The sequence below is a fragment of the Acanthaster planci genome, linkage group LG12 (genome assembly GCF_054643075.1).
Source record: "Acanthaster planci isolate LZ-2023a linkage group LG12, COTS_SCS, whole genome shotgun sequence".
In the NCBI taxonomy this organism is placed as follows: domain Eukaryota; kingdom Metazoa; phylum Echinodermata; class Asteroidea; order Valvatida; family Acanthasteridae; genus Acanthaster; species Acanthaster planci.
In genome coordinates, this window is record NC_141788.1 from 13,552,153 (window position 1) to 13,578,912 (window position 26,760).

The 26,760-nt window shown below is 40.5% G+C and overlaps 2 protein-coding genes and 1 non-coding gene across 7 annotated transcripts in view; 2 read left to right on the forward strand and 1 right to left on the reverse strand.

The window, feature by feature from the left end:
- The first annotated feature begins 552 nt into the window (after positions 1–552).
- On the forward strand, positions 553–25,567 carry LOC110987198 (cyclin-G-associated kinase-like). Its single transcript, XM_022249713.2, has 23 exons — positions 553–828; positions 2,836–2,894; positions 5,018–5,077; positions 6,346–6,600; positions 7,443–7,568; positions 8,350–8,439; positions 9,082–9,217; positions 10,207–10,389; positions 11,139–11,265; positions 11,966–12,164; positions 12,900–13,022; positions 13,196–13,329; positions 14,178–14,294; positions 14,571–14,651; positions 15,240–15,357; positions 16,162–16,241; positions 16,479–16,672; positions 17,401–18,410; positions 18,592–18,766; positions 19,083–19,358; positions 20,246–20,385; positions 21,357–21,485; positions 21,924–25,567. Exons 1-23 carry the CDS (start codon positions 699–701, stop codon positions 22,071–22,073), a joined length of 4,092 nt encoding a protein of 1,363 aa, XP_022105405.2. The 5' UTR covers positions 553–698; the 3' UTR covers positions 22,074–25,567.
- Positions 16,992–17,124, forward strand: LOC147797172 (small Cajal body-specific RNA 8). Its single transcript, XR_015427438.1, has one exon.
- LOC110987199 (HAUS augmin-like complex subunit 3) overlaps positions 24,221–26,760 on the reverse strand; it is a 32,939-nt gene continuing 30,399 nt past the window's right edge. For all 5 annotated transcript variants that reach the window (XM_087144576.1, XM_022249714.2, XM_022249715.2 and 2 more), the window contains one exon: positions 24,221–26,329. In XM_087144576.1, the coding sequence (XP_087000702.1) occupies positions 26,201–26,329 (129 nt within the window). In that variant the 3' untranslated portion in view covers positions 24,221–26,200. The remainder of the gene's footprint in view (positions 26,330–26,760) is intronic.

Consider the following 26,760-nt stretch of genomic DNA (forward strand, 5'->3'; position numbering starts at 1 on the left):
TGCAAATACCCTTGTACAAAGGTTTCGGGGCTGTTGCCTTCACTTTCAAGAACCTGAAGTGGATGACGTGCAGAAGTGATTCGTGGAACGATTAACTCCCCTTTTAGCTTTGAACTTCTGACAGGCAGTGTGCTTCGATGTGAAATTTAAAAGGCCCCTGGTAATGACCCTCTTTAAACTAATTCCGAAGTCCACTTCAGCTCCAACGAAATATTATTTTGTGACAACTCGCTAGTCTCTTTCAAGTATCAACGCTTGGAGTTACACCACTGAACATCATGTCATTTGTAGTAATCTCATTCGTTGAACACTTTGAACTTCTTGTTATCCAAGACTACCCGGCCGTGTGCTAAAGTTGTGTGGCTGCGGCTCGCAATAACGCCTATCCCTGCAGCGCGCAGAAGCGCTAAGCAAGCGGTTTGTCATTTTCGTGATTTCCCATACATGTACATGTACATGTACATTATCTGCAGTAGTAACTTGCAGCCCCAGCCATCGATTAGGACACCGACTCGGCCTACTCCCAGGTGGGTTTTCGGTCAGAGGTCATAATATTGGGTGACGTCACATGTTAAGCCGACATTTTGTGGAAGAGTGTGTACTTGACTACTTCACTCGGAAGTGTCACAATTCTCCTTGTTAAAAGCCACTAAAATGCTTGAAGTGATACAAGGAAGAAAACCATTCTGTAGGTAATCATGTCTGAGTTATTCCGATCAGCACTTGGCCTTCTGGGAGGTGGTCAGAGCGACAGAGGAAGCGAATTTGTCGGATCACAGGTAGAACTGGGTGATACGAAATTACGCGTGAAAAGAGTTATAGCAGAAGGTGGGTATAGGCCCTAGGCCTATTTCGTGATGTCGATTGTAATGTAAGTAGGCCTCGGCCTACCTGTTTGTTAATTTAACAGGACACTCTTTTTAGACACTTTGTTAAAAGGATTTGTCATGTTTGCTGCTGCAAAATGGCCTCTGCCACCTCACTGAATGCACTGAGTCTTAACTATCACATCACATTGACCTTAGTGTTGTAGTAGGGGCATAGGCCTACTTCCAGCATGACTAGCCTATGGCATTATAAAATGGTTGAAGTGAAAGCCTAGAAACTTAAACCTTATTGCTAAATACCACATAAGTGATTTTGCATGATGGTCATGATGGTAGAAAGGCATTGTGGGAAAGGAAAAGGGGGCAGTGTTTGCTCCTTTTTCCTTCCCACAATCATACAATGCCTTTCTCCCATGGTGCAAAAATCACTCATGCGGTATCAACAATAAGGCTTATGACAGAGGAAAGGATTTCAAGAGATAATGACAGTTTTGAGGAAATGCAAATAGCCAATGGTAAGTCTTACTTCCAGCATATTGTGAGTTTGTAATGCTAGGCCTAAGGCCTATGGGTTTTTTGAATGCTGCCCAATTAGATCAGATCAATGTTGATCGGGGTACATTTACTGCAATAAGCCTTTCACATTTCATGTGCGCAAGCTCAAAAGACTTTACAGAGGGGAACAAATTCAAGACAACAACGTTGCATAACATTTTGCCGAATGGATGCTCAAAATTGTTATTGTTGTAGACAATTCGTTCCTCTCTAGCTTTGTTCACAAACTTGCACAGGGGCACTAAAATCAACATGGCAACGGAACAGGAATTGGCTTATTGAAAATTCCACTTTATCAATATCAATCAACACTGTTCAAACCTTCCCTGAAGAAGTTAACCTAACTGATCTCTGTCTCTCTAAAACTTTTCCCTTGGGTTGTAAGAACATGTGATGGACTACTTTTTGAAAAATTCAAAGCTTGTTACTCACCACCCTCTCATTTTCCAAGTGACAACGATCCAAACACACCAGACACTTCCTATGCATCACACTGCACAGGCGTCAGGTTGTCAGCCAACCTCTGACTGCCTTCATGCTCTAAATGTGTATTATTGGACATATGAAGTGTTTGAATGAACTTAAAGTTTGAGGTATCCCTTCTGTCCACAGCTTTCCAGCACAGTGCACAGCGCGTACCAACCATATCAGTCCAAAGAGAAACATACGTTGGACTGACTTTTGCTTAGTTTCTGCTCCACTTTGCTTAAATGTATTTAAGCCTTGTTTCCAAGACATTTAACACATGCATACATGTATGTACATGTATTTGGAAGCAAAAGCCCTTTTTCAAAAATGATTATAACATCCTACAATGATGAAGAAATTAACCCAGCGTGTAATTTTATAACCAGTTTGTCAGGTTGTCTTCCCCGAAAAAGCTGCTGGGGCATTTTTGTTGTTTTTTGTGGGGCAGATTCTTCAACATTGCAATTTATTTTTGGCATCTGTATATAGAATCCTCTTCCACACTGTTAATATGTCAACTGCGAAAATGAAAGAAAGAACTCTTAAATGGGTGTGCATGTCCTCCTTTGGAACAAATACGGAATATTGCGGATGTTCACACGTCATCCGGCGCCAAGTGGTGAAGGAGATATTGCAAGTTTATTTCATTTACTTTTTTGGTTAAATCATTGTAAGTAACTTCTAATGACTTGTTTTACCCCTTTGTCTCAGTTGTTGTTTTTCTTGTTTCCATGGCAACATACAATTCAAATCACAAACTAATCATGTCAAATTCCCATTTGACATGGCACTTTCCCAAGGAATACATGTATGCATTTATGTTTCCAGACCACAGAATCAGAACAAAGTTATTCACACTTGAAATTGTGACAGACCTCATTTGTGGGTGTGAGTATTTTCATGAATTGTTTTCTGGAGGGTACCTTCTTTCCTGGTGCCTTTCTTGGTCTCATCATCTCAACTGTCCAGTTTTGATTTGTTTCAGGTGGTTTTGCCTTTGTGTTCATTGCTGCTGATAGTTCAGGAAGGGAATATGCACTAAAGGTAACGTTACTGATTTTATCTTGATCTGAATAGTTAGCAAGAAACTTCTGGTTCTACGCAGACTATCTGTTGCATTATTTTTGGGTCGGAACTCAGCAGGCCTTAACTGTCTTGCATCTCCATGCCATTGAATATTGTTTGAGTTAATTACATCAAGAAAATCTGTATTGTGAAGGCTGGTTGACACTTGGCAAGTTTTTTGTTACATGTGCAAATGCATGTACTTAATGTATTTCATGGCACAAAACATTTGTTGCATAATTTGCCAGAGTTGCATTGTGTTCCACCAGTTGGAATTACTTGTAGCAGGCCTCGAATTTCCTGACTTCCATGACGGCCATGGCCGTCGGTGTCCTCCCATTTGGTAGTGCTGGCTCCGAAAAGTTATCATGTTTCTCCAGAAAGATGGCAGTGCCCTTTTTTGTCATGGCCGTAGTGCCTTACACTTGCATATGGACTGTCCCTCTTCAGCAAGGTACACAGAAAGCGGCATGGAAAGCGACATACACATTGTTCCATGATTGCTCACATTCGACTGGAACACCGCGCCACGCCACCCAAATGTATGGCATGTATGCATATACAGGGCGTGCATACACTGTGTGTATAATGGGGATAGCGTATGCTCAGCCTAACCTGCCGTGCACTGGCGGCTCGGCTGGCTCTATCCATGCACACTGCACGAATCGCAAGCGCGTCACAGGCGACACCCGCCGGCCTGTCCAACGACATAACATAACAGCACATGCCCAAGCCAAGTATTTTAATGTACCATGCAATAATGTTAATCTAGAACAAGTGCTCATCAACGTGTATGCGTTGTCGGTATATCGAGAGCTCCACATTTTTCATGCACACAGAACAATTGTATGGTCGTGGCAGTATTTTAACTAACACCGTAATGTAGTGTTTGCTGTTTAGTGCAACGTGCCGCGCGCGATCCGAACTGTACATTCATGACATTGGTCAATCGGACTACCCTGATTAATTTTTACGTACGTTGTTGTGTCCAAAATCACTGGTCTAGCCAGTTTTTGTGGTACGCAAAATGCCGAGGAAAGAATGGCTGCAGTCAAAACAGGTCGAAGCCTTTCAACACTCAGTTGCTGGTTCAGCACTTATCACGGACATGTTCAGGTATAATGTGTATCCTACTTTTCTTAGACCTGAATCATTTTCATGCGATATAAAAAAAAATTGGAATGGCATCATTGCCCATAACTTTGGTACGCTGATGGCGTTAATGCCCTTAACTTTGGTACGCCGATGGCGTTAATGCCCTTAACTTTGGTACACTGATGGCATTAATGCCCTCACGTTTGGCATTACTGCCCTTTTTTCAGCCAGTCCACCAATGCCAACTAGCAGTGCCCTAAAAAAAATGAAATTCGAGGCCCGTTGTAGCAGTGCACAGTGAGTGACTTCAGTGTCACACGTTGGCTGTGGCATTTCCGCTAAGCATGAACTGGTTTTCTCAGTCACATACCAGGCTATAAGAGCTTAGCCATTGTCAGTCTGCATGATGCTCAAAGTCCTAAAATGTGCCATTGTGGTGTTAAGAGAAGACAGTCATACTGCATGTTCTGACAATGATGGCCCACCAAATGAGAAAATGGACGTCAATGGCAAGAGCCAGAGTATCATTGTCAGATCATGCCTCAAAATCTGTAGACCATGACACGTATCTTGGTTCCTGCTGTGGTTTTCTACATGTACATGTAAGCTTCAATATGCATGCTAGTACAGGTACTGTACAAGGCATGTTTGTTGACAAATTCAGTTGTGCATGAAATATGGCATCTGCTAAGCTCACGGTTCTTGCATGATTATGACAGGATAACATTCAGGAGAACTTCAATACATGTACCTGTCTAATTCCTGGAGTGAGGATGTATCACTTTACTCAAAGGATGATCCTTAATAAGTGCCAGGATAGGACCTGATCTCGTCAAATGAACTGATTGAGTCTGTTATAAATGCATGACATATAGCGTATCATAACGCTTGTAACGTCCAACTATGCTGCCTGTTGAGGAGGTACATGTACATGTGAGGTTATTTACAATATACTGGTAACATTAAAGTTCACATTGGATATATTGAGGTTTTTTTAATCTTCGCAGAGATTGTTAGCAAATGATGACGAAAAATCCAAAGCGATCCTGCAGGAGATATCTATTCTGGTATCCTTTGTAAATGCTAGTCTGTGTTAGTAAAGCTTAAGCCAAACGGAAAAGAAATGGTGTTTCCCATTTAATTGAAGAAAACAAATTAAAGTGAGTGACTTAAAGTTTTCCCTGTATCATCTACTGTTTTGACAAAAGAACCCTTTTATAATGCAAAAAAGGAATATTGTAAAGTCAATAGCCTAAAGTAAATATACACCCAAGTCAAAGCTTCAGTACTTCACAGTTGTGTTGTACATTTGAAGAGGAGTAGAAAGTCATTTAGTACATGTAAGTGTACATCAAACTCTGTGGAATTTTTATTATTTTCAGATAAGAAAAATGCTTCTTGTACTGTTCATGTCATTCTAGATTTGTAATATTTAGTTTTTTACTGGTGCTGTGGATGTGAACATGGAAATTGAATGCAGTCTTAGGAAATCGAAGATTTTGTGCATAATTTTGTACAAGTCTTTAAATTTACACTTTGAATTATACCATGTATATACAGTGTCTAGAAGCAAACATGTCCACACTAAGGACCTTCAATCCATACAATCAATACCTCAACCCCCTGTATCCGCATACATTCCATAGTACATGCTACATGCACCCACATGTGCTGTGCATATGCATGAGTCTCTACCTATACTGTGCATGCATTGTACATGTAAGCTAGTACATGACAGTATGCATGTTTCTGTGCATGCAAATGCACGTCAAGTGTGTGAGTCTTGAGCAGAAAGTTCAATCCTGAGTGAGGAAATGGTAAGCACAAAATAATTTACTCGACCACATGTACATGTATTTGTTGGAAAAAATCTGCTAAAAATCTTTTAAATCAAACATGACAAGTCACTGTATTGTGTCATTGCATTTAAGATGAGTGTGTATACTGTAAATATTATGTAGGGTTGTATTTAAATACGCAAATAGTTGTTCAATGTACATGTACATGCAAGCTTTTGCATGGACACGTAGGCTTTTATTATGTATTTCAGAAAATGTTAATGATTGAAAGTGTAAACCTTTATGTTATATCTTTTCTCTGTAGTAATAACACACGATTTTGTTTGTTGTGAGTTCATACATGTAAATTTGATGGATTTGGGTTATATGTAATTTATAGTGTCCATCATTCATTTTCCTTGAGGAAATGTCTGTTGTCATGAGTCTGAAGCACAGCTTGTTGGTTAAATGTGTCTTGTTACAGAGATAGTCTGTTAGACAAATTGTACTTTCAGTGAGCTGCAAAATATAAAGTATTCCTTAGCAGTGTCTTACAGAAAAAACTATCTGGTCATCCAAACATCGTTCAGTTCCTGTCTGCTGCCTCCAGCAGCAAAGATGAATCCAATAACGACCAATCAGAATTCTTGGTTCTGATGGAACTGTGCCAGGGGGGTGGTCTCGTGGAGGCCATACAGGCGAAGGGAGCGCCGCTGAGCTGTGACGAGGTTCTTCAGGTGTTTTTTCAGACATGCCGGGCTGTTGGTCACATGCACAAGCAAAAACCACCAATCACACACAGGGATCTCAAGGTCAGTTGCTGCTTGCTGTCATATTGTGATACTAAAGCCGGGCAAACCTTAACTGCCCAAAGCTCCTCAAACTCTAGCAGTACATGTAGGTTTGGTCAAATGTTGCCGCATGAAGTACCCGAACCATACATTATGAACTTGTGCAGCTTTGTTAGACTGAGGAACAAAGGCTGGTTACATACAATAGTCATTCTGTGGATTAGCTGGCTAGTGGTACCATGTGTTAGACTGTGCTTGATTTTGCCAGGTTTAGTACTGTTACTGTAAATGTCATCTTTATGCTGCATTTATCCATCCATCCATACATGTACCAAGTGACTCAACACTTTAACACTGTTGTCCTGGTTCTGTCCAGTGAGGTGCCAGGAATTACATGTACAGTGACCCCCTTTGTGTCAGTCACAATTTGTTAGATTCAGTACTACTGCTTCTTCAACAATCTAGAGGATTAGGGCTAATGCATGAGTAGCTAATTCATGAGTGCATAGATAGGGTACGCAGTAATGCATGAAATGTCTGTTTAATTACATGTGAATTTGTTATATGATATTATTTCATAATTCATTATTTAAGTCCAAAATGGATGTGGTACATGTAGGCAAAAGACATGAATATTCTAAATTGTACATGGGTGTGTTTATTGATATTATGGGCCAAATTACATTTACATGTAGCTCCCCAAGTCTGCTTACCAAGACTTTTCAGAAGTAAAACATTTGTAACCTAATCGGCCTAATTGCCAATTTTATTCTGAAGTTATTGAGACACTTGTTCTGTTAATCCCCATAAATATACATGTGATGTAACACCAGAAAATGGCTTGCTTACTCATTTTGTTCCAGTTGGAGAATCTTCTGATTGGTTCAAAGGGAACAATTAAACTGTGCGACTTCGGAAGTGCAACTTCCAAGTCTTACCACCCTGATGAAACGTGGACATCGCTAAAGAGAAGTTTGTTGGAAGATGAGGTGAAGATCAGATACTGTAGGGTACTTTTCATTGTGCATTATTTAATCAGTTAGGTATTGACTCGTAATTAGTTGCTTTCAAAACTGAAAGGCCGTGGAGCTTGGGCGTGTTCCCTTGTGCTGCTTTTTGTGTAAAGAATAATACTTTGATAGACATAGATCCAGGTACAATTTTGAAACGTAAAGGTGGTTCTAAAAAAGCAAGGAATAGGTGCGAAGTTTTGTTCAGTACACCCTGGCCTTCATCTTTAGAAAAATACTATAATTCTTAAGACAAAGCGTAAGATAATAGTTGAGAGAAGGATTCATTGCCAAGCTTGAAAGCGTGAAAGTTTTCAACCAGCTCATGGAGATGCATCTTAAAACATCCAAATGCTGGAAGGAAGGGCAATGCTTTGTCCAATTGGAGTTAGGCACACTATGTATCTGTTAAATTGGCCCAGTTTTGTACTCTGCACCATGTACATATTCCATCATGTTGCACTGATGATACTTTGTCCTCCAAACGTCGTTGGCTCTTCAGTTGGGGATTATTTGGGACTTGAAATACTCTCACAAATTTAGTTTGAGAGGAAGTTCTCTTGATCTGAGTATGCTTCAGAAAGATTGCAAGTGATAATTGTAATCTTCCCAGGGAATTACACTGCTTGATTTAAGATATTGGCCATATTCATATTTGTACTTTAGATGATTTATCTGTATTCATGTTTGTCACAAATTGGGTCATTTTTTTTCCTGACCCAGCGTACAAGTACATTAATGTTTATTATTTCTGCCACAGTTGGCCCGTCACACCACTCCGATGTATCGCACTCCAGAGATGCTGGATCTCTACAGCAACTACCCAATTGATGAAAACATGGACATATGGGTAAGAAGCCGTCTGCATCACACATTGTAGACAGAAGCAAAATAAACACTGACCTGTGCAGAAAGATGGTGTTTTGAACAAGTGTAATATGAGAAGGCCTGGTTAATTGGTTGAAGTTTTGAGAGAGTATCTTTGTCCACAACTGTGCATGATGGTTCAGATACCAGCTTTGTTAGTCTCCAGCAGTGCACCATGAGTGGCATGGGGCCTAGAGCAAGCCAGGTTGTAGGGCTGGTGATAGGTAAATCTTTGTGGTTTTATTGCCTCCATTCTCTCTCTTATCCACCCCCACCCCCCCAAGAAAAAGGAAAAGAAACTCTCAAATTCTCCCTTCCCCAAAATGAGCCTTGAGCTGGACCAAGAGAGGGCACAATTTTCTTAGCAACCAAGGCTCCATTGGTCGGAACTGCATTTCACATGCGTTACCATCACATAACTAATAACAACATGAACACTGTTGACCAACTGGTGAGCAGGTGCCTCTGCTCGAGTTGGATACACCTAGTTTAAGTGTAATGCACATGGCTATTAACTATTAAATGTTGAAGATCAAGTAGTGTGTAGCCCATTGTCGGGCTACCAGACTTGAACATTATCGCTTTCCTGTGATTTTTGAAAGATTAAATTGTATCTAATGTACAGGCCCTGGGCTGCATCTTATACATGCTCTGTTATGGCCAACACCCATTTGAGGATTCTGCCAAACTAAGAATCATCAATGCCAACTACACAATACCAGAATCAGACAAGGAGCATGTGGTGCTGCATGAATTGATACGTGAGTCTTACTTTTGGACAAGATATTTTATTCATATTTCTGAAGGTAGAAGACCTTGCTTTGTGGGACATGTCACATTTGAAAAAGTTTTGTAAAATTTATTAAAATCTGAAATGGACAAATATATATACAGAGAGAATATGTGATCGCCATTAACCCGTGCATCCCAGAGGATGTATAAACATAATCTGATTGTGTACAAATTGCAGGGCAGCTGATGGATGAAACTGTCAAGCTTTTTACACAGGAGTCTCTTTAGGTGGACTTGAATATACACCTCACACTTCACTGATTACTATTCTTTTTGTGCATGTGTACACGAGAGTCCATGGGGTTCATAGTTCAGGCAGCTGGTGTAGCAAATGTCATTCTGGAATAGTACTTCAGAGTATTGGATAGGACAAGTTGCAGTCAGAAGTATCTATAAAGATTGTACAAATGACTCTCAAAAGCTATTGGTTTGGCGGGATGTTTAAAAGTTGGCTGATACATCTGTTTCCAAACCATATATCAAAAATAAGACCATCCACAAGTGGTTGAATTGTTTGTGAAGAAGGTTTTATTAACCGAACTCTCTTGGCCCCTGTGGCTAGGATGCACCCTCAGTCCTCCAAAATGTGTTTTTATTTCTTGCATGTGTTCTTTGGAGGGGTGACCACTATCTCAAATCTTCAGAATCATCCAGCAATTTTTGTCATCTAATGAGGCAGTGCAAGTGGTATCCTTGGAGCGGTGTGGATGATATGTATAGTCTTTGCTTGAATTTATTCACGGTGAAACATAAACAGTACAAGGTCTAAGTCAAGATCTTGACACAATGCATCCTTCACAATCAGCCACACTTTTTTGCCATTCAAATCCTTGAAAACCACCCTGAAGATTTTAGAGGAGTGAAGAAGGTTTAGGGTTATTAACAGATATGGACTCCTACATGTACCTGAAAATGATTGTTAGTTTTAACAGCCCGTTCATTATGTTTGGCCCATTAGGTGCAATGCTGCAGGTGGATCCAAGGAACAGACCACCTGTCTCTGTCATCCTGGCGCAGATTCAGGAGATAGCTGCAGCTAGAGGGACTGTCCTGAAGGGACCCCTGACTCTACTGACAAGCAAGAATACCAACACTGCAGCATCGCCAGCCAGCCCTGCCAGAAGACCTGCAGAAAACTCAAGTTAGTTCAAGATGTGCAGAAATATAAATCACTTTAGTCTTAGAAACAAACTGAAGCCAATTTAAAACATGCAACCACTGCTGACTCTTAACTTTGCCAGTCTTCTTCCAGCTTGGCTTTCCAGTTCTACATGAGCGCGCTTTCCAAATTTGTCAGTATCTTTGTTCGAGGGAAATTGAAAAAGGAAATTTGGTAGCAGTCAGTCATGAGACATTTTTGTATCATTTATTTTTCTGGTTCATGACTGCCAAATCATTTGGCAAGTAGTACCTGATTTTGCTTGGCTGGTTTTGTTTTATAACCGTTCTGTCAGTGGCTGGATCAATTAATCTTAATCCCCCTTTTACATTTATTAGTTTTTCTTCTGTGTTGAATAAGGGCACACTCAGCTATTCATTTTGATGCACATGTACATGTATGTTGCCTAGGTTGACAGCCGGATGAATTCCTGTCAAATTCCATTCTGCATTGGTTAAAGGGTCTGCAACTTACATTGGTTCAATGCATTACCTGTTGCTCATTGACTTGAACCAGCTTGCTAACCACCCCAAGCTTAGTGGTCAAATAGTAAGACATTAATTTTGCACTTGTAAATTAGAGGTCATCATGGGTTCGAGTCCCACCCAAATAAATTTGTCAATTTTTTCTCAAGCCCTTGGACAGAACTGGCTATACAGTGTCGTTGAAGGTCAAAACTCCCAATATGAAAACTATGGAAACTAATCGTGCCAATCGCTTTCCTCCCCAAGGCAACTCTGCAGATTCCTCAGACGCTGCCAATGGGACTAGCTTCCTAGGAATGATGAAAGGTGGAGCAGGTAGCTTGCTCAAGAACATCAAAGACACATCTAGTAAAATGGCCCACACTGTAGCAAGGTAAACGATGTGGCATTAATTCTAACCTTCTGACACGAGCCCCACCCCCAGAATTTTGGGTCTCTGGAGACCAGTTTGTTTGGAAGTTGGCATGCATGTAAAGACATGTATTTTTAGCACGTCTATGTGATTTCCATTCCATCCAACAGAGGGTGTTAATGTTGTTGTCGTTTATATTTTGCACGTCCATACATGTCAGCCTATGCGTTTACAGCAGTTGTTGGGAAAAATTCACATTGTGTGCCAACCTGTCTTTAGAAATGGACATATTGCTTGAATAGTATTATCGCTTTTCATAAAATTGGTGTCAAAAAGACCTCAAGACATCAGTGGGAAAACTGTAAATGCTAAGCACGGTAAACTGATGTTGTGACTTGCAATGACATCTGAGGAAATGCACAGCCTTCTTCCCCCCCCAGCTCATTCACAGTGGAAAACCCAACCATGTAAAGTAAATCAGTGCTGTTGTATTTGTTCAACAAAAGTGAGATGTCGAGTCCAATCATTGGTAATGGTGTCTTAGCCCTGTAGTTCTGAATCATTCAAAATCATGCAACTCTCACTGCTTGACATTGGAGGATTTGGAAGATCAAAGTTAATAATGTCCTTTCATTTCCAATATGAATCAGTTGATTTCATTGTTAATAGTAGCTCTCTAAGACAGCTAACTGTAAACAACAGATATCTTTTCATTTCTCAGCTATGCAAAAGCCGAGTTGGATCTGAACTACATCACATCACGCATCATTGTAATGTCATTCCCTGCTGAGGGTCTGGAGTCGGCCTACAAAAATCACATTGATGATGTCAAGAACTTTCTGGACTCCAGACACAGCAATCACTACTATGTCTTCAATCTTACGTCAAGATTTTATAGGAAGGAGAAATTCAACAACAGAGTGAGTAGAAGAACTTATTTTTGCCTCACAATCCAAAGGACATTATATATATCATAGTTTGAGATTCTTTGTTGTATGTTAAATGCTTACAGCTTCTTGCAAATCCTGTGCGACAGAAAGCTTCTCAATATAAAATGGACTTAAGCGAATATTTTTTGTTGAAGAAAGTGTTACTAACATTCAGTCAAAACTGTAAAAGTGACAAAATGTCTGCCTTTGTTTTGAAAATTTGGTGTAGCAGTGTAGGCTTTAGAAAGCTGATTCACAAAGAAAAATATACAAATAGTGAAAAAGAAACTTCATATTTACTTAACGTACAACACAAACCACTTGTAGTTGTAGAAAACACAGTTGATTTATTTGGTGCTTAGTGTATTTTGAAGTTTTGTGGGTAGGTTTTTCTGTCATAAATGATTTCAATTTACAAGTCGTCGGATTAGTGCTAAATGGTCCTTACAGCAATCATGTTATGTTTGAAAAAAACTCTGAGGGCCTCATTTTGAGCAAGAAAAATCTTTTCAATGAAACTGACCATTTTCCTGACCATTTCGCCCAATATTCTTGCCAGATTTCATCTTTATAGCAACTTTTTCAATCATGTCAATAAGGACCTTATAGTGCATTTTTAAAGTAAGGACGTTTAGCACTGACATGATTATACATAATTTGGACAAATATTAGAGTAATGAAAAGGCAGCTGTCTACTGATGTAAGTCTTATTCCGCTTGTGCACAGGTGTTAGAGTGCGGCTGGTCAGCTAAGAGAGCCCCTAGTTTGATTCTACTCTACACTGTCTGTAGGAATATGTACCTCTGGCTTCAGAAAGATCCTAAGAATGTCTGTGCTGTCCACTGCCTTGTAAGTCCAGTTACTGTTGAATTGGAGAGTATAAGAACCAGTATGTTTGCTGCCACCAAGCGTCTCAAAGTCTCCCATTAAAACTATGCTATCTTATTGTAAGTACAGATCTCTCATACTGTAACAGAACTGACTTGATTTGTTTTCATGAACTATCTCGCTGTTTGTTTCAGGATGGTAAGGCATCATCTGCAACCATCATATCATCTTTCTTTGCCTTCTGCCGTTTCTTCACAACAACGGAAGCCAGTCTGTATATGTTCACCAGTAAACGGGGGCCACCGGGGGTCATCTCTTCACAAAAGAGGTATAAAGCCAACATTGCTGGACATCTCAATTCAGAGGACATTGTGAAACCTTGGATACCCCCGTCTGTAGTATCACAAAGTCTCCAAGTTGTTCACATGCTGAGGAAAACTATGTCTTGTATGTTTTAATCACCTTGATTGTGTTATTTTTGGCGCAAATCTTCTTGTAAAACAACAAATACACCACACCCACTACCTACTGTTCCGTCATATTTTCTACAGCCCAAGGCAACACCACAGACTGACAGGGTGATCTTTTCTAATATGACAGGTTGGGTGGCATGGCCAGCTAATATGACAGGTTGGGTGGCATGGCCAGCTAATATGACAGGTTGGGTGGCATGGCCAGCTAATATGACAGGCTGTGTGGCATGGCCAGCTAATATGACAGGCTATGTGGCATGGCCAGCTTATATGACAGGCTGTGTGGCATGGCCAAATCTACATACCATACACAGTTGGTCTCGCTGGCAAGTGTAAATATTGCCCTCTACTGTAGACAGATGTTGCCAAAATGTATTTTCACACTCTCTGAAACTGTCGCAGAAATTTGGTCCATGTTTACCAGGCCTCCAGCAAATAGTGGTGAAAAACTGAAGCCAATCTTGAGCTTTTTCCGGACATTCATCCTTAATTGTATGGGGCTTTTTGGCATTTAGGTGTCTGTTTTTACCCCGAATTGAAAAACAGGGCATCCAAGTTTTCTTAAGACAAATGAGATATTCTGAATGGTCGGCAGGACATCCATTCAGTATACAGACAGAAACCCCCTCTAGCTGCAGATTTTCAACCGGTGTTGGTTGATAAGTTTGATTTTCCTCTTTTGTTATATTGTAATTTTTTTCAGGTACATGGAGTACATCTGTGACATGATGGATCCTGAGCATCCCATCATGCCTCATGATAACCTGCTTAAGATCAAGACGTTGACATTGATGCCAGTTCCACTCTACAACAAACAGAGGTGAGCTTGGTTGACATTCAAACTAATTCAAAGGAAGGCCAGTCACAAAGTGCAGAGTTTGAACAGTGGTTTTTGTTTCAGAGATGTAAGCTCATCGGCAGTCCAAAATGTTAAGGATTGTTCGATTTGGCAAAATGGGCAAGACTTTGTCAGTCACATATCCTAAATATGGTAGATTTTAGTGGATTCTTAAACAGTTTTACAATCAGTTTAATGTTTCCTGGTGCATTGCATCTTTCTGCTTGTCACCTGGTTTATGTTTGGTTTCCTGATAAGGAACGGATGTCGGCCATTTGTGGAGCTGTACTTAGGAGAAGAGAGGATTCTTAGTACATCACAGGAATATGAAAAGATGAAGTGAGTATGGGAGTCACATCTGTTCACAAAAGCTCTTGGTGACTGTTTGATCCTGACCCTCCTAGAACTATCAGAATCTACCAGGTTTAGGAGGATTTTGTAGGGTTGAGGCAGGTGGAGCGTGGCCACTGTTACTTTACATGGGGCTTTTGATGTCCCTTGAAAGCCGAAGTATAAAGAGAGTGCGTTTTTGTTATCCACACGGTGGATAGATCATTGTGGAGGATTTGGGAATGTGTCTGACAAAATATTCCAACGGAGTTAGTGTTAATGCCAAAGCTCATTGATTTACATGTACATGGCAAGGTATCAATTACACAAGGGTACTTCCTCACAAAGAAATGCTTTGGCAGCTTGAGAAAGGGCGTCACTAGGCTTTGTGTAGAGGGCTGCTGTTTGTTTTGTGTGGTTATTTGGTCCTTATATCCCGCACACTTGTTAATACACACACCTGCACTGCTGTATTGTTCTTCGATAACAGACCTTAATAAAGCATAAGTTAGGATACACCTTGTTTGGGTTGAAACAGTGGGTGATAGTCTCAAACTTTGCTGTTGTCTGACACCATTTTTTCTGCAATGCTTGTAGGGGCTATTTCGTTGATGATGGCTGGGCAGAGATACCCATTGATAGAGTGGTCTATGGAGATGTCATGTGTATGGTGTATCATGCTAGGTCAACATTTGGCGGCAAAGTCCAGGGAAAGGTGAGAGATGAATTCAAATATTTGTCATTTACCTGAACTCTCTGGAGCCACCCAGAATCTATCATTTAGTTTGTTAGATTTTGATTGTTTCTGAACTGTAGAGCACTTACATCATTTCTTTGAAGCAGCTTTTCAACTAAATTTGATTTGAGTATCAGAGAATATGTCACGTGGTTAGTAAACCATTCAGACTTACGTAGTTCATTAGGGCTGTCAACAAAACAATCTGGGTAATTGGTGTTTACATAGACATATTGACTTCATTCATACAACTCCCCTAATCTCGTTCGTTACTGCCTGTATGCTCTGACCATGTGTCTCCCTTCTGCTTGGCTTTCTGTGTAGTGTTTGCAAGTATCTTTTAGCAGAATGAAGGAGAGGTTAAAAAAAGAAGAAAAACAGTTTGATTGCCAGTGTCATATAACTGTTGCTTCCACTTTAAGTTCCAATCGCAAAAACACCATATGAAATGGTATTATATAAAAACGACTCTGTGTGAAGTGGTAATGAGATGTTTCTTTTGATAACTTGCTTGAGTAGTACTTTGCTTACATATTTGCACCTGCTTACTCTGTGCTGCTGAAGAGCTTGTGAAAAACCATCCCAAGTCTGCACAGGTTGGACTCTACCCCAAGTGCAGTGTTCATACCCTTTGAATCGCTCAGCCTGCCAGAATTGGCTGGTTTAAATCTCAAACAGCAGTAAGGTGTCTAAATTAAACGATTCTAATTGTCTAATGTTAGTACATGGTTGATATAACTTCAATGTAACATGATATGTGTCATGATATATTTCCTCTTGCAGGTGACGGCCATGAAGATGTTTCAGTTACAGTTCCATGCTGGATTTGTGCCCCACGGGTCACAGACCGTTCAATTCTCTAAGTATGCCCGCTTGTTTTTTTCATGTCATGCTTGTTTTCGTGTCATGCTTTGTGCTCAGGATAATTTGGTGACTTTTATGACTTACAAGCAAATCAAAGCACTTCAATCTTTTTATATTCTGGTTGTAATATCAACACCGTTTAGTTTGCAGAAAAGCAAGCTAAATGTCAGAAAGAAGTCAAATTTAGAGCTCAGTCCAAGGTCCCAAGTTACAGTGTGTTTTCTGAACACATGTAGGTATGATGTTGACCTGATGGAGCAACCGGACAAGTTCCCTGACCTCTTCAATGTGACCCTTAGGATAGAGTTCTTGGATCAGACAGCCAAGCCAGACAAGGAACCACCCTGGGCCACCTTTGAGACGCAACGGATCACGCCCAAGTACTGCTTCAGTAACAAGGAAGAACAGAACAGTGTGGTGGCACAGTTTGGTAAGTTGGCCTGGCTTAACGGAAGTTAAAACAGTGTTCTTTCATTACTGTGGTGACTTTAAACATGAGTCCTTGACTGCACGGCACCTATGTACTAATTCCTGAGCATGACCTATTGGTATAAGAAAATACAGAAGTCCATTAACAGGGCTCGATACCTTTGTAAGGTCTAGTGACATCTGATGATCAATAGATCATGCTTTTCCTGTTCCAATTTTCCTTGTTCGTTAACGAGACATTTTAAGTAAGGTTTGTCTAGTTTTCTTCCAGCAGGTCGTAACTGGGAGGATGTTGACATTGTTTTTGCTAAGCTTCAATGAGGGCTTTTGGCTCAGCCTAGCAGCCTACTACTGCTGTATGGTTACCAAATGATCCCAAGAGAAATATCTAGCCTTCTGAAGACTGTGTTGCGTGGAGGTAATACAACACAGACAGATACGAGGCTGACATGGATCCACAGAAAGAAATTCCTCCAAAACAACTTCTGAAAAGCAAGGGAAAAAAACTACTCTTTCCAGTGAAACACACTCATCCTTTGAACCAATCTGGACAAATTTACAACATCTGATTAGTGTGTGTGTGTAATAATGGTTTTATAGCTGTCCACGTCTCAAGCCTCCATAAAATTCTGACCAGCATTTGCCTCTGAGCTTGAAACTATTCACATTCATATGCTTGTTAAATACTTTTTCAGGCCTGGCCCTGTAATTTCTTGTTTTGGGTTTCAGGACACATGGATGCTAATGCCAAGGAGAGAAAAACCAAGGAGAAAACAATGACAAAGTCATCTGATGAACAGCAGTGGCAGCAGCAGTCATCCAGGCAGCCTCAGCCTCATCCCGCCGCTGCCACCGACAAGAAGGCAGAATTTCTGTCAAGTGTGAACTGGCAGGAAGAAGAGGCCAAGGAGTCCCTCATCGAGTCAGAGGAAGAATTTGGACAGTTTGGGACGGAGCATGTCCAAGCACCTCACCAAGACCCAGCACGGGAGAATGGGGAGCGACTTGATCACGACAACTTCTTCGCTGCTTTCGATCAGGACGCTGCCGAAACAAGCTCAGGGTCTCACCCAGCTGAGGAGCCTCTTTTTGATGCTAGGTTTTCCCCTGTGCAGTCATTAAACCCATCGCAAGCCACTGATAATGTGGACCTGTTGAACATCAGTGTTAGAGGCCCGGCCGAGACGTCTGGAGCTACAGACACAGTGACAAAGCGAGGAATTGACGGTGTAGACCTGATGGATCCAGGCCCATCTGATCCAAGTAATCTTGATCTGCTAGTGGACCCCTTAGCAGCAGAGTCTCTTAAGTTTAGTGGAGGAAGTACCAAACAGTATATGCCAGGAGATGCATTTGATCCATTTCAGCAACCTACGCAGTCAACCACTGTAAAGACAACTCACCCTCCTACTCGCTCACAGTCTGCAAGAGCAGCCCCCACTTCCAAACCAGGGGATTCCTTTGATCCGTTCAACCCATCACCCTCCAGAAGGAGGTCTGAGAAAGCTTCCCCACAGAAACAAGTTTTCTTTGATATCGGGGATGCTGGTAATGATCTTTTGTTTGATCCACTCAGTGGGAAAGGAGCCCCACCAGGTGGGAATTTGTCACCACAAGTTGCCAATCTCCAGAACATGTCCAAGATATCACATAGCAGTGATAACCTACTTGGCGACTTTGGCAACTTATCAGGAGCAACACTGTCATCTCCACAAAGGACTAGACCAACTCTTAAGCAGGTACAAACAAGAACATTGCTTGATCATATCTTTAAAATCTAGCTCATGTGTGGTAAACTTTCAGTTTGTGTCCTAAGAACCAGTGCGTCTGTACCCTGTTAAACCTCCGTTTTCTAATTGATGAAATCTGTTAAAGTCAAAATCAAAAAATCACATAGATCGTCATGATTTCAATCTTCAGAGTCATAGTGGACCCAATTTGGCTGCAGCATGGAATGGTACATCCCCACCCACAAGCCAGACAACACCCATGGGCAGACCCCAGGGGATGGGAATGGGACAGACAGCAGGTGGCACCCCCACACACCAAGCCAAGGCAACAGCTAGCAGTGCTAATGACCCATTTGCTGATTTTGGTAAGATATTAGTTGACATCATGCAAGTTTGCCCAGCATATTTGTTCCTCAGTAAAATCTGTTTAATAGTGGGACATAATTACTTTGGGGTCTTTTCGTTTGATTTTACTAAATTGCAGCTAATTTGTTTCGTTAACTAGGCTTCCAAAGTAATGTTCTTCTGTGGGTAAAGACTTTACACTTTTCTCATATGAGATGAGCAATACTCTTTATAAACTTTAAAAGTCCATCACCTCTTACTCACTATTGAAAAGATTCCAAGTTTTCTCAGCGTAACAGTTGTGAACAGTTGAATGCTGCCGTATCATCCTTGTAGGCAATCTTGGCACAAACCTACCCTCAGGGGGAGCAGGGTCGCAGTCATCATCCTTTGGTAAATGGCAGCCCAAAGCCACAGCCAGCCACGGTGCTGCTGCATCCCCTAAACGGCAACCGCCCTCAGCACCCCAGGCTGCCAAGATTCCAACCCCCCAACCCCAGCAGCAACAGCAGCCTCAGGCCAAGCCTAACTATTACGCCAGTGGCTTCACTAGCGTGATCGGAGGGCGTGAGGAGAGAGGAAAGCGAACACCTTTTCCTACAGCTGGCAGTGGTTAGTAAACAACAGGAAGGAGTTGTGTGAGGGGGGGGGAAGAAGTGTTCTCAGTTTACACCTTTTCACCATCACCTACAAAGAACGTCAGCCGTCCTATTCCCTTCTTCATTGTGAAGTCATTGTTTAGCCTTGTTTGATTTAGAGAGCTACAGGATTGTCTCAAACTGGTACCGGTGGGGAACCCAGGGGTCAAATCTCATGACAAAAACAACTGGACCACAGAACCTCCTAGAGCTTACTGAACTGGCACACTTGTTGCAAGACCAACACAGTAACATAAGTCAGGAATCAACTGGTTTGTTAACAAAGCAGTATCTCAGAGGCTACATGTGTAACACATATGCCGTAATCTTTACGAAAATAAAGCTCATGCAATTCTTATTAAAAATTTCTGATTAACTCATAGATAAATATTTAATACAAAAGCACAAGACTGCCGGACTTGTACTTGAATTGATGCTACAAGACCAAGGTTAAAATTACTAGCCTCCAACCACTGGTCCAGTGGGTATTTGGAACCCTACAGTCCTGGTCATTGTTGGTTGACAGCTTTATGCAACAGGTGGCAAATGGCCTCATAGCAAATGTGCCTCCAGATAAATGCATGTAAAAAAGAATGAACTGAAACTATGACAAATTCTTCGCAAAAACCTTAATGCTGAGGTTAAAGAGGTGTTTTGTTAGTACTTGCTCATTTGTTTACAGAAGTTTCTTTTCAGAAATTCAGTAAAATTAAGAGTTCATTCGTCGTCATCTGGATTGTCCATCAAAGAACAAACTTCTGAAGTCAAGGGATACCAGTACTGTTTCATTTGTGCTCATGCTTTTAATTACCCACAAAATTCAGGTTATGACAAAAATGGTTAATACCGTGTTTCTTGCAGGGCCAACAAAGAAAAGTGAATTTGAAGATTTGCTGTCATCGCAAGGTTTTACGGCTTCATCAAAGAAAGATGAGCATAAAACAATTAATGACATGAAGAAGGAAGATCTGGTTAAGGAAATGGACCCTGAAAAACTCAAGGTAAGATCACAGAATGGTTCTCCTAGATATTTTAAAGCTAGTGTCTATTTTCTGCTAGTTCCCCTCGGCTAGCTCCCCTTTGAATCCACAGTTTTCAAGAAATGTACCTAGCAAATCATAGTGTGGACTGCATATGAGAGATTTGTGTTACCAGTGTTAGCCCAAGGAAGTTGCACAAGTTCCAACTGAATCTTATATGCTCCTTTTAGGGATCAATATCCTAAGCATCAGATGATTTGCTTCACATGTAATGTCACAAGCATTTACTGGGTCTGTTAAAATGCTTCAGGAATAAACCCTTCGTTTGTTGATGGCTTGTCAGTCTGCCACGATGGAGTGTTTGCCATCCTCCCCCAGTGAAAAATGCCATGCCTCATTCTAGTGATTTCTTATCCCTAACCCCCTAGGCCTTTTTACCAGGAACCATCGTCAATCCAAAGTCCTCCAAAATCCTCCGATTTTCAACATGGAAAAATTGCATTCAGCCTCAATCCTCCAAAATCCTCCAAAATTTCTTGAAAATGTTTTTTGGAGGTCTGCCTGCTGCCTCAATCCTTCAAAATCCTCCAGCAATTCCTGTCATTATGTTGAGGCAGTGCGAAGGGCATTCTTGAGCAGTGCGGTTGATTCAAAGGAAATATCGGGCTGACTTTGTGCTTGACTAAGCAAAAACAATACAAGGTCTAATCCACGACCTTCGTGCATGGCATCCTTCGTAATCAGCCATGCACTTTTGCCATTCACCCTCAATCCTCCAAAATCCTCCAAAACTGCCCGAAGGATTTTGGAGGATTGAGGAGGGTTAGGGTTATTGTTGTGTACTTCATAATGTGGTAGATATTGAGAGGGTTAGTTTCTCAGGTTGTTCTGTATGAGATCAGGAGTTCATACGCAAAGTGGTAATTAACCAGAAATATTGAGTTGGAGAATAGTTTCATACTTTCAAAGTGTGTTGTCCTTCTGGTTCACAGATTATGGAGTGGACACAAGGGAAGGAGCGTAACATCCGGACCCTGATATCCAGTCTGCATACAGTACTATGGGACGGGGAGAGTCGATGGAAACTAGTAGGAATGCATCAACTAGTCACACCTAATGAGGTGAGATGCCTGGGGTTGGTGCTTGGGGAGGGCAAAGGGTGACATGAACCCTGATATCCAATAGAATTACGTGTCACATGATGTTCCCTTTGGAGATGCAGAGATTGAATTCATGCAATCAGTAATTGTGAATGTACGTTTGCATCTGGAAGAGGTGATATTTGGTTTGTTACTTGCCAGTGTAATTGAATAAGCATGTCATGCTCAGTGCTTTGTGAGGGCTTGCAAGGAAGAAACAGTTACAAGCTTACTCGGGAAGGACTTGAACACTGAGCTTGTCAGGTTCACCTGGTTGATTCAAATCCATTGTGACGTCAGATAATATCAGGTGCCGTAATCAGTAACTATGGATTTGCCAACTAAACTGTACGGCTAATTGCAACTCTGGATGAAAGCTTTTTAAAATATTTTAACTTTGCTTGCTATTTTTCATGGCAGGTGAAGAAGTTTTACCGCAAGGCCTGCCTGTGTGTTCATCCTGACAAACACACGGGCACACCCAATGAGTCCCTGGCCAAAATGATCTTCATGGAGCTGAACGATGCCTACGCAGAGTTTGAGGAAAGCGGCATGAAATCATTATACTAGCCAGTGAAACTGCATTCCCCTTTTTCCTTGCCTTAGCCCCACCTCGCAAGGAATCATGTACCTACAAGGGGCATATCTATTGCTTTTGGAGTTATCCCAACAGGAACAAGTCTGGATTGTCATAATCATGTTCCCAACTGGTTGTTCTGGAGAAGTTGTGCACGTCATCAGCTATCCTGCTTTATGCATTGAATAGCTTTCGTAGTTGCCCTGTCTACATCAAGGAGGCTATCTACCTATCTATTGGAGTCCATCACGTGACTGCAGTGGTATAACCGTCCACAAAGGAATGCTTTTGTCATGGTTCATTTGGATAGCTTGTAATTTAAGACTGGATGACTTGTGCTAGAGTTGGTTGGACGTGTGAAGACTGTGATGGACTTGGCGATAACTCTTACCTATTGGCTACTGAATATTTCATGTGTCGACAGTTTGTAATATCGATTTTTCTCATTCTTAAAAAATGAATTGCTCAGATTTTTGGTTAATGACATTTTGTCTTTTATTCTGATTTTCCAAAAAAAAAAACTTAAATAAGTTTTTATAGCCAACGGTTTTTCCTTATTTATAAAAATACTAATATTCACTGCCAACTGTAGCACACATGATGCTTGAAGCTAACCAACTGTTCTCCCTGCACAATGTAAAGATGGAACTCTGGTCCGTGAGGAAACTATTGTAGTAATGATTCCCATTATTGAATCACAATAGTGTATCAATTCAACAGGCAGCCTGGTAAAATCCAAGGTGATTGTAAATGGAGGGTGGGACATTTACATGTTTAAACAGTATGAGAAAGTTTTAATGTTTTTCAAAATTAAACGTAAATTCCCTCCTTTATTGTGAGTCCATTGAACTGGGGAATGTATACATTTTTCCTTGGTTTATATAGCAGGGATCAGTCTTACCAAACTTACTGTAGCTAAAAAATCACAGGCCCAATAGGATAGGGTCTCTTGTGTTACTTTAACTAAACTCACAAATGTGACGAGTCAGCGTTGTGTAAACAATAAATGTTTTATGCATTTACTCAAACAATAAATGGTTCTCAAATTTTCAGCGAAGAGTTGCCAGATGGTCTTTTGAAAAATGTCAGAATTTTAGAAAGGCAACTTATCCTGACTTTAGAAGAAAGTGTGTGTACTGGATATCAAGTTATGAATTCATTCCCCCCATTTTTACATTCTAGGCTCGTTTTATTGATTGTTATCTCACAAGTAGCTCTGAAGAGATTTGTATGTAATGCTGATACCATGATCCACTAAAATAATGAACTGCACTCAACCCTTTAGAAATTAGTTGAAAATACCTACAGCACTGTGACTTGACATTAAGATGCCACCCATCACGGTTAAAGTGGATCGTAATGCTTCGTGAAATTGACCCCTGATGCTACATACTATATCTTTGTGTGAAAAATTGGCCTCGTCGTGTGATTGTGGAGTTAAAGGGATTACCGCACACTTTTTAAAGATAAAGTTGGTGTAATTTATGGAGATGTATCTATCCACGTCCATCATGTCTTCTCCCAATGTAAAGTGTGCTGTGGATGTTAGTTCTTAAATATGGAGCTTTATACCAAGATCTCATCTTCTTTTTTTAAAAGAGAAACAGATTTCTTGGTGATATTCAACTTAGTTTATGGCAATATGATTCTCTTTGTCTGTGCAACTGACCTTTAATGAAACCTAGTTAAGGATATTCCTCCCTTTAATGACACATTGTAATCAAAAAAATCCAAAGTTGCGATTGTGGAAACTAGTGTTTACCCCAAATTCACCTAATATAAAAAGTGAATGCATGTGCGCCTGGTTGTCAGTCTACATGAGAACCTGAGGTCGCAGAGTTCAAATTCTACATATCCAACCTTCATCTAGAGTTGCTACTGAGTCAGTAAAAAGTCTGTCACGTCAGTCCAGAAGTCAATTTGTAAGTCCATTTACAAATCCGGTCTAAACTGAAGGATGAATAATGATAAAGGAGTGCCCTTGTCACAGTTCATTCAAACAGCTTGTGAGTAGGAATGACTTTTGACTGACTCGAGTACAACTCGGCCTAAATATTAAATTCAGTATAACGTGAAAATGGTAGCTAGTGGAAATTGGTGTGTCACTTCACTATACATGTACACATATCAGGCTGTAAAATGCTTGTCACATCTATGTGTGCTTAATTTATTTCTTAAACTTTGCAAGTCATTTGCACGTTGCATTTACTTTGTGGCATTTATTTACATATGGAGCTTGCAATCTGTGATAGTGAACATGAAAATAACATACACTTTTTAAAATTGTGTAATAGTAGTTTCAATGTTTGTCATTACAAAGATTTGTAAAGTATTTATTGTACATAGGATAGATATTACGAAGAATGGGCACAGATCTTCCACCTTATTCAAACATATATATGCAGGCCACATAACTTCTGTTGTTTTTGTTTTTTTTACAACTTGTTTACCAGCATGTATATATCAATCTACAAGCTGTAGTAACTGATCTACAAATCATACTGTGATGTAAAAATGGCATATTGTTAATGCCTGTATAAACGTGTTGTTTTCTCCTAAATTGTACATTCCAATGTTACAACACCTGATTTTTTTTTTCAATTCTGAACAGCACTGCTTGTTGCTACAAGGTAAAGATACACAGTCCACCAAGTGCAAATGAATGCTGAAGATTCTGATCTTTAACCCTCGGAGGAATTCACAAGTCACTGATCTGCTTGTAGTTTGTATTTAGTTAACACATTTTGATGTGGGAAGTGTAACATTTCGACATGATTCCTACAAGTTGTAATGTGACTCTGGCCTTCCATGTTTTGTATGGGATAATTTCATTAAGCACATTGCTTGCAGACTGAAATTTTTGGTTAATGCCTAAGAAATAGTTCTACTGGATAGAATGGTTAGCCTTTATCGGCCTAACATGGAGTCTGCCATACCTGTCAAGATATTCACAGCATGAACATTGAAAGAGAAAATGGATATTTTGATTAGTTTCAAATGTCTATTTCAAACAAGGGCTTTCAAGCTGGCATTGTAGATATGAGGTACTTTAGAGTTCCTAAGAATGAATACAATAAATGAACTGTACATTTGCAGCATCTACGTTGGGGAACAAAGACGAGCATTTACATTATTTGATGTTTGAATATCATTTCACCTATATATAACTGTCAAACGAAACAAGTTTTGAGCTATGATTTGACCACCGTACCTTTTGGTATTGGGGACTAGTTGCACAGGCCTAGCTATGATCAATCCTGAAATACTCAGTGATTTATCAACTTGTCAAGATGATGTTTAATTGTTTGGGAAAAGCAATGGAATGCTTACTGTCCTAATTGTTACATAAAAATCCTAAGATGTACATGTTAACAAATAATAACATTTTGTATGGCTGTTTTAAGCTCCCTTGTATCTTAAGTAAGGAAGGAATCATTTGTTTAATATAAAATGAATAGTGTGGTCAAAATAACAAAGGGACATATAATATTACTGTGCCGAGTTTTTTTTAATGACTAAAGTACAGAGGGACAGAATTGATGGAAACCTTGAACGGCAGTGTGGGCAGTAGTCCATCTAAGTAAGAATTCGTAATTCCTCTGCCCTCCCCCCCCAAAAAAATTGCTGTGTTCTTGCCTGGAGTTGACTTTTTGTGGGTGTGACCATTGTTTCTGACATCTAAATGGCCAAGAAAGGATGTCTGGTCCGATTCTGGGACCTGTTTTTGCTATGAGCACGTCACAAAAACATGCATGCTGTTGAATGATTCCTGTTACCACCTACCATAAAGGAAGTGCAATATGGCTGAACTGCAACTCTCAAAAACGTACACCATCTTTTCTTTTGTATGTTTGAACACAAGCTCAAGAATCCATTGCTCACTCATACTCTGCTGAAACTGGTTGATGGCTTGTACACTGTCCTTGAATTCTATTGTCAAACTTAATTTGGCATGCATGCAATGGCGTCTATATTACACAGTATTTCATCTTTGCCGACTAGTCTATGTTTGGCTTTCACAGGAACGAAACTTTCCCTCAGATCAGCCAATTTTTGAAAACAATGCAAAATGTCTTGTGCAGCCTGAGACTTCCCTCTCTTCAATTGCATGTCAGTTTTTTTATTGGACAAGTTGGGCTTCCAATCTCTGTGACAGCTCACTAACTGTACGGCGGAGTCTGGGTGGATCAGTGAGGAAGTAAACAAATAGGCGACGCTGCCTGGCAAGCAAGGGGTCTCCCTTCAACACCTGTTGAGAAATGATTCCATTAGAACAGAAAAAAGTTAGTTTTCAATCGATTTGCAGACCTGGATTTAAGACTTGGTGTGCCACAGATGTACAACGCAATTTGTAGAAAGGTGGACATGAGGGAATTACTGACATGTTGAATGTGACTGTAAAGAGGTGTGATCAGGAAGTGCTTAGCAGCTGAATGGATGTACTTAAAAATTTCATGGTAGTTGGGAAGTAGACCGGAATTACTCTGCATCGCCCATACATCTTTACAGTCAGATGGGTGTTGCTGTAAGTACATATGCATGTTCATGTTTTACATTACTGTAATGCTTGAACAATGTTTGGAGTTGTGATGGACTATTTTAGTCTTGCCTAGCAAGGCTGGATGCTCTGCTGATTATTACTAGCAATCAATAGTCAGTGGAGAGCTTGGCCCAGGTTTT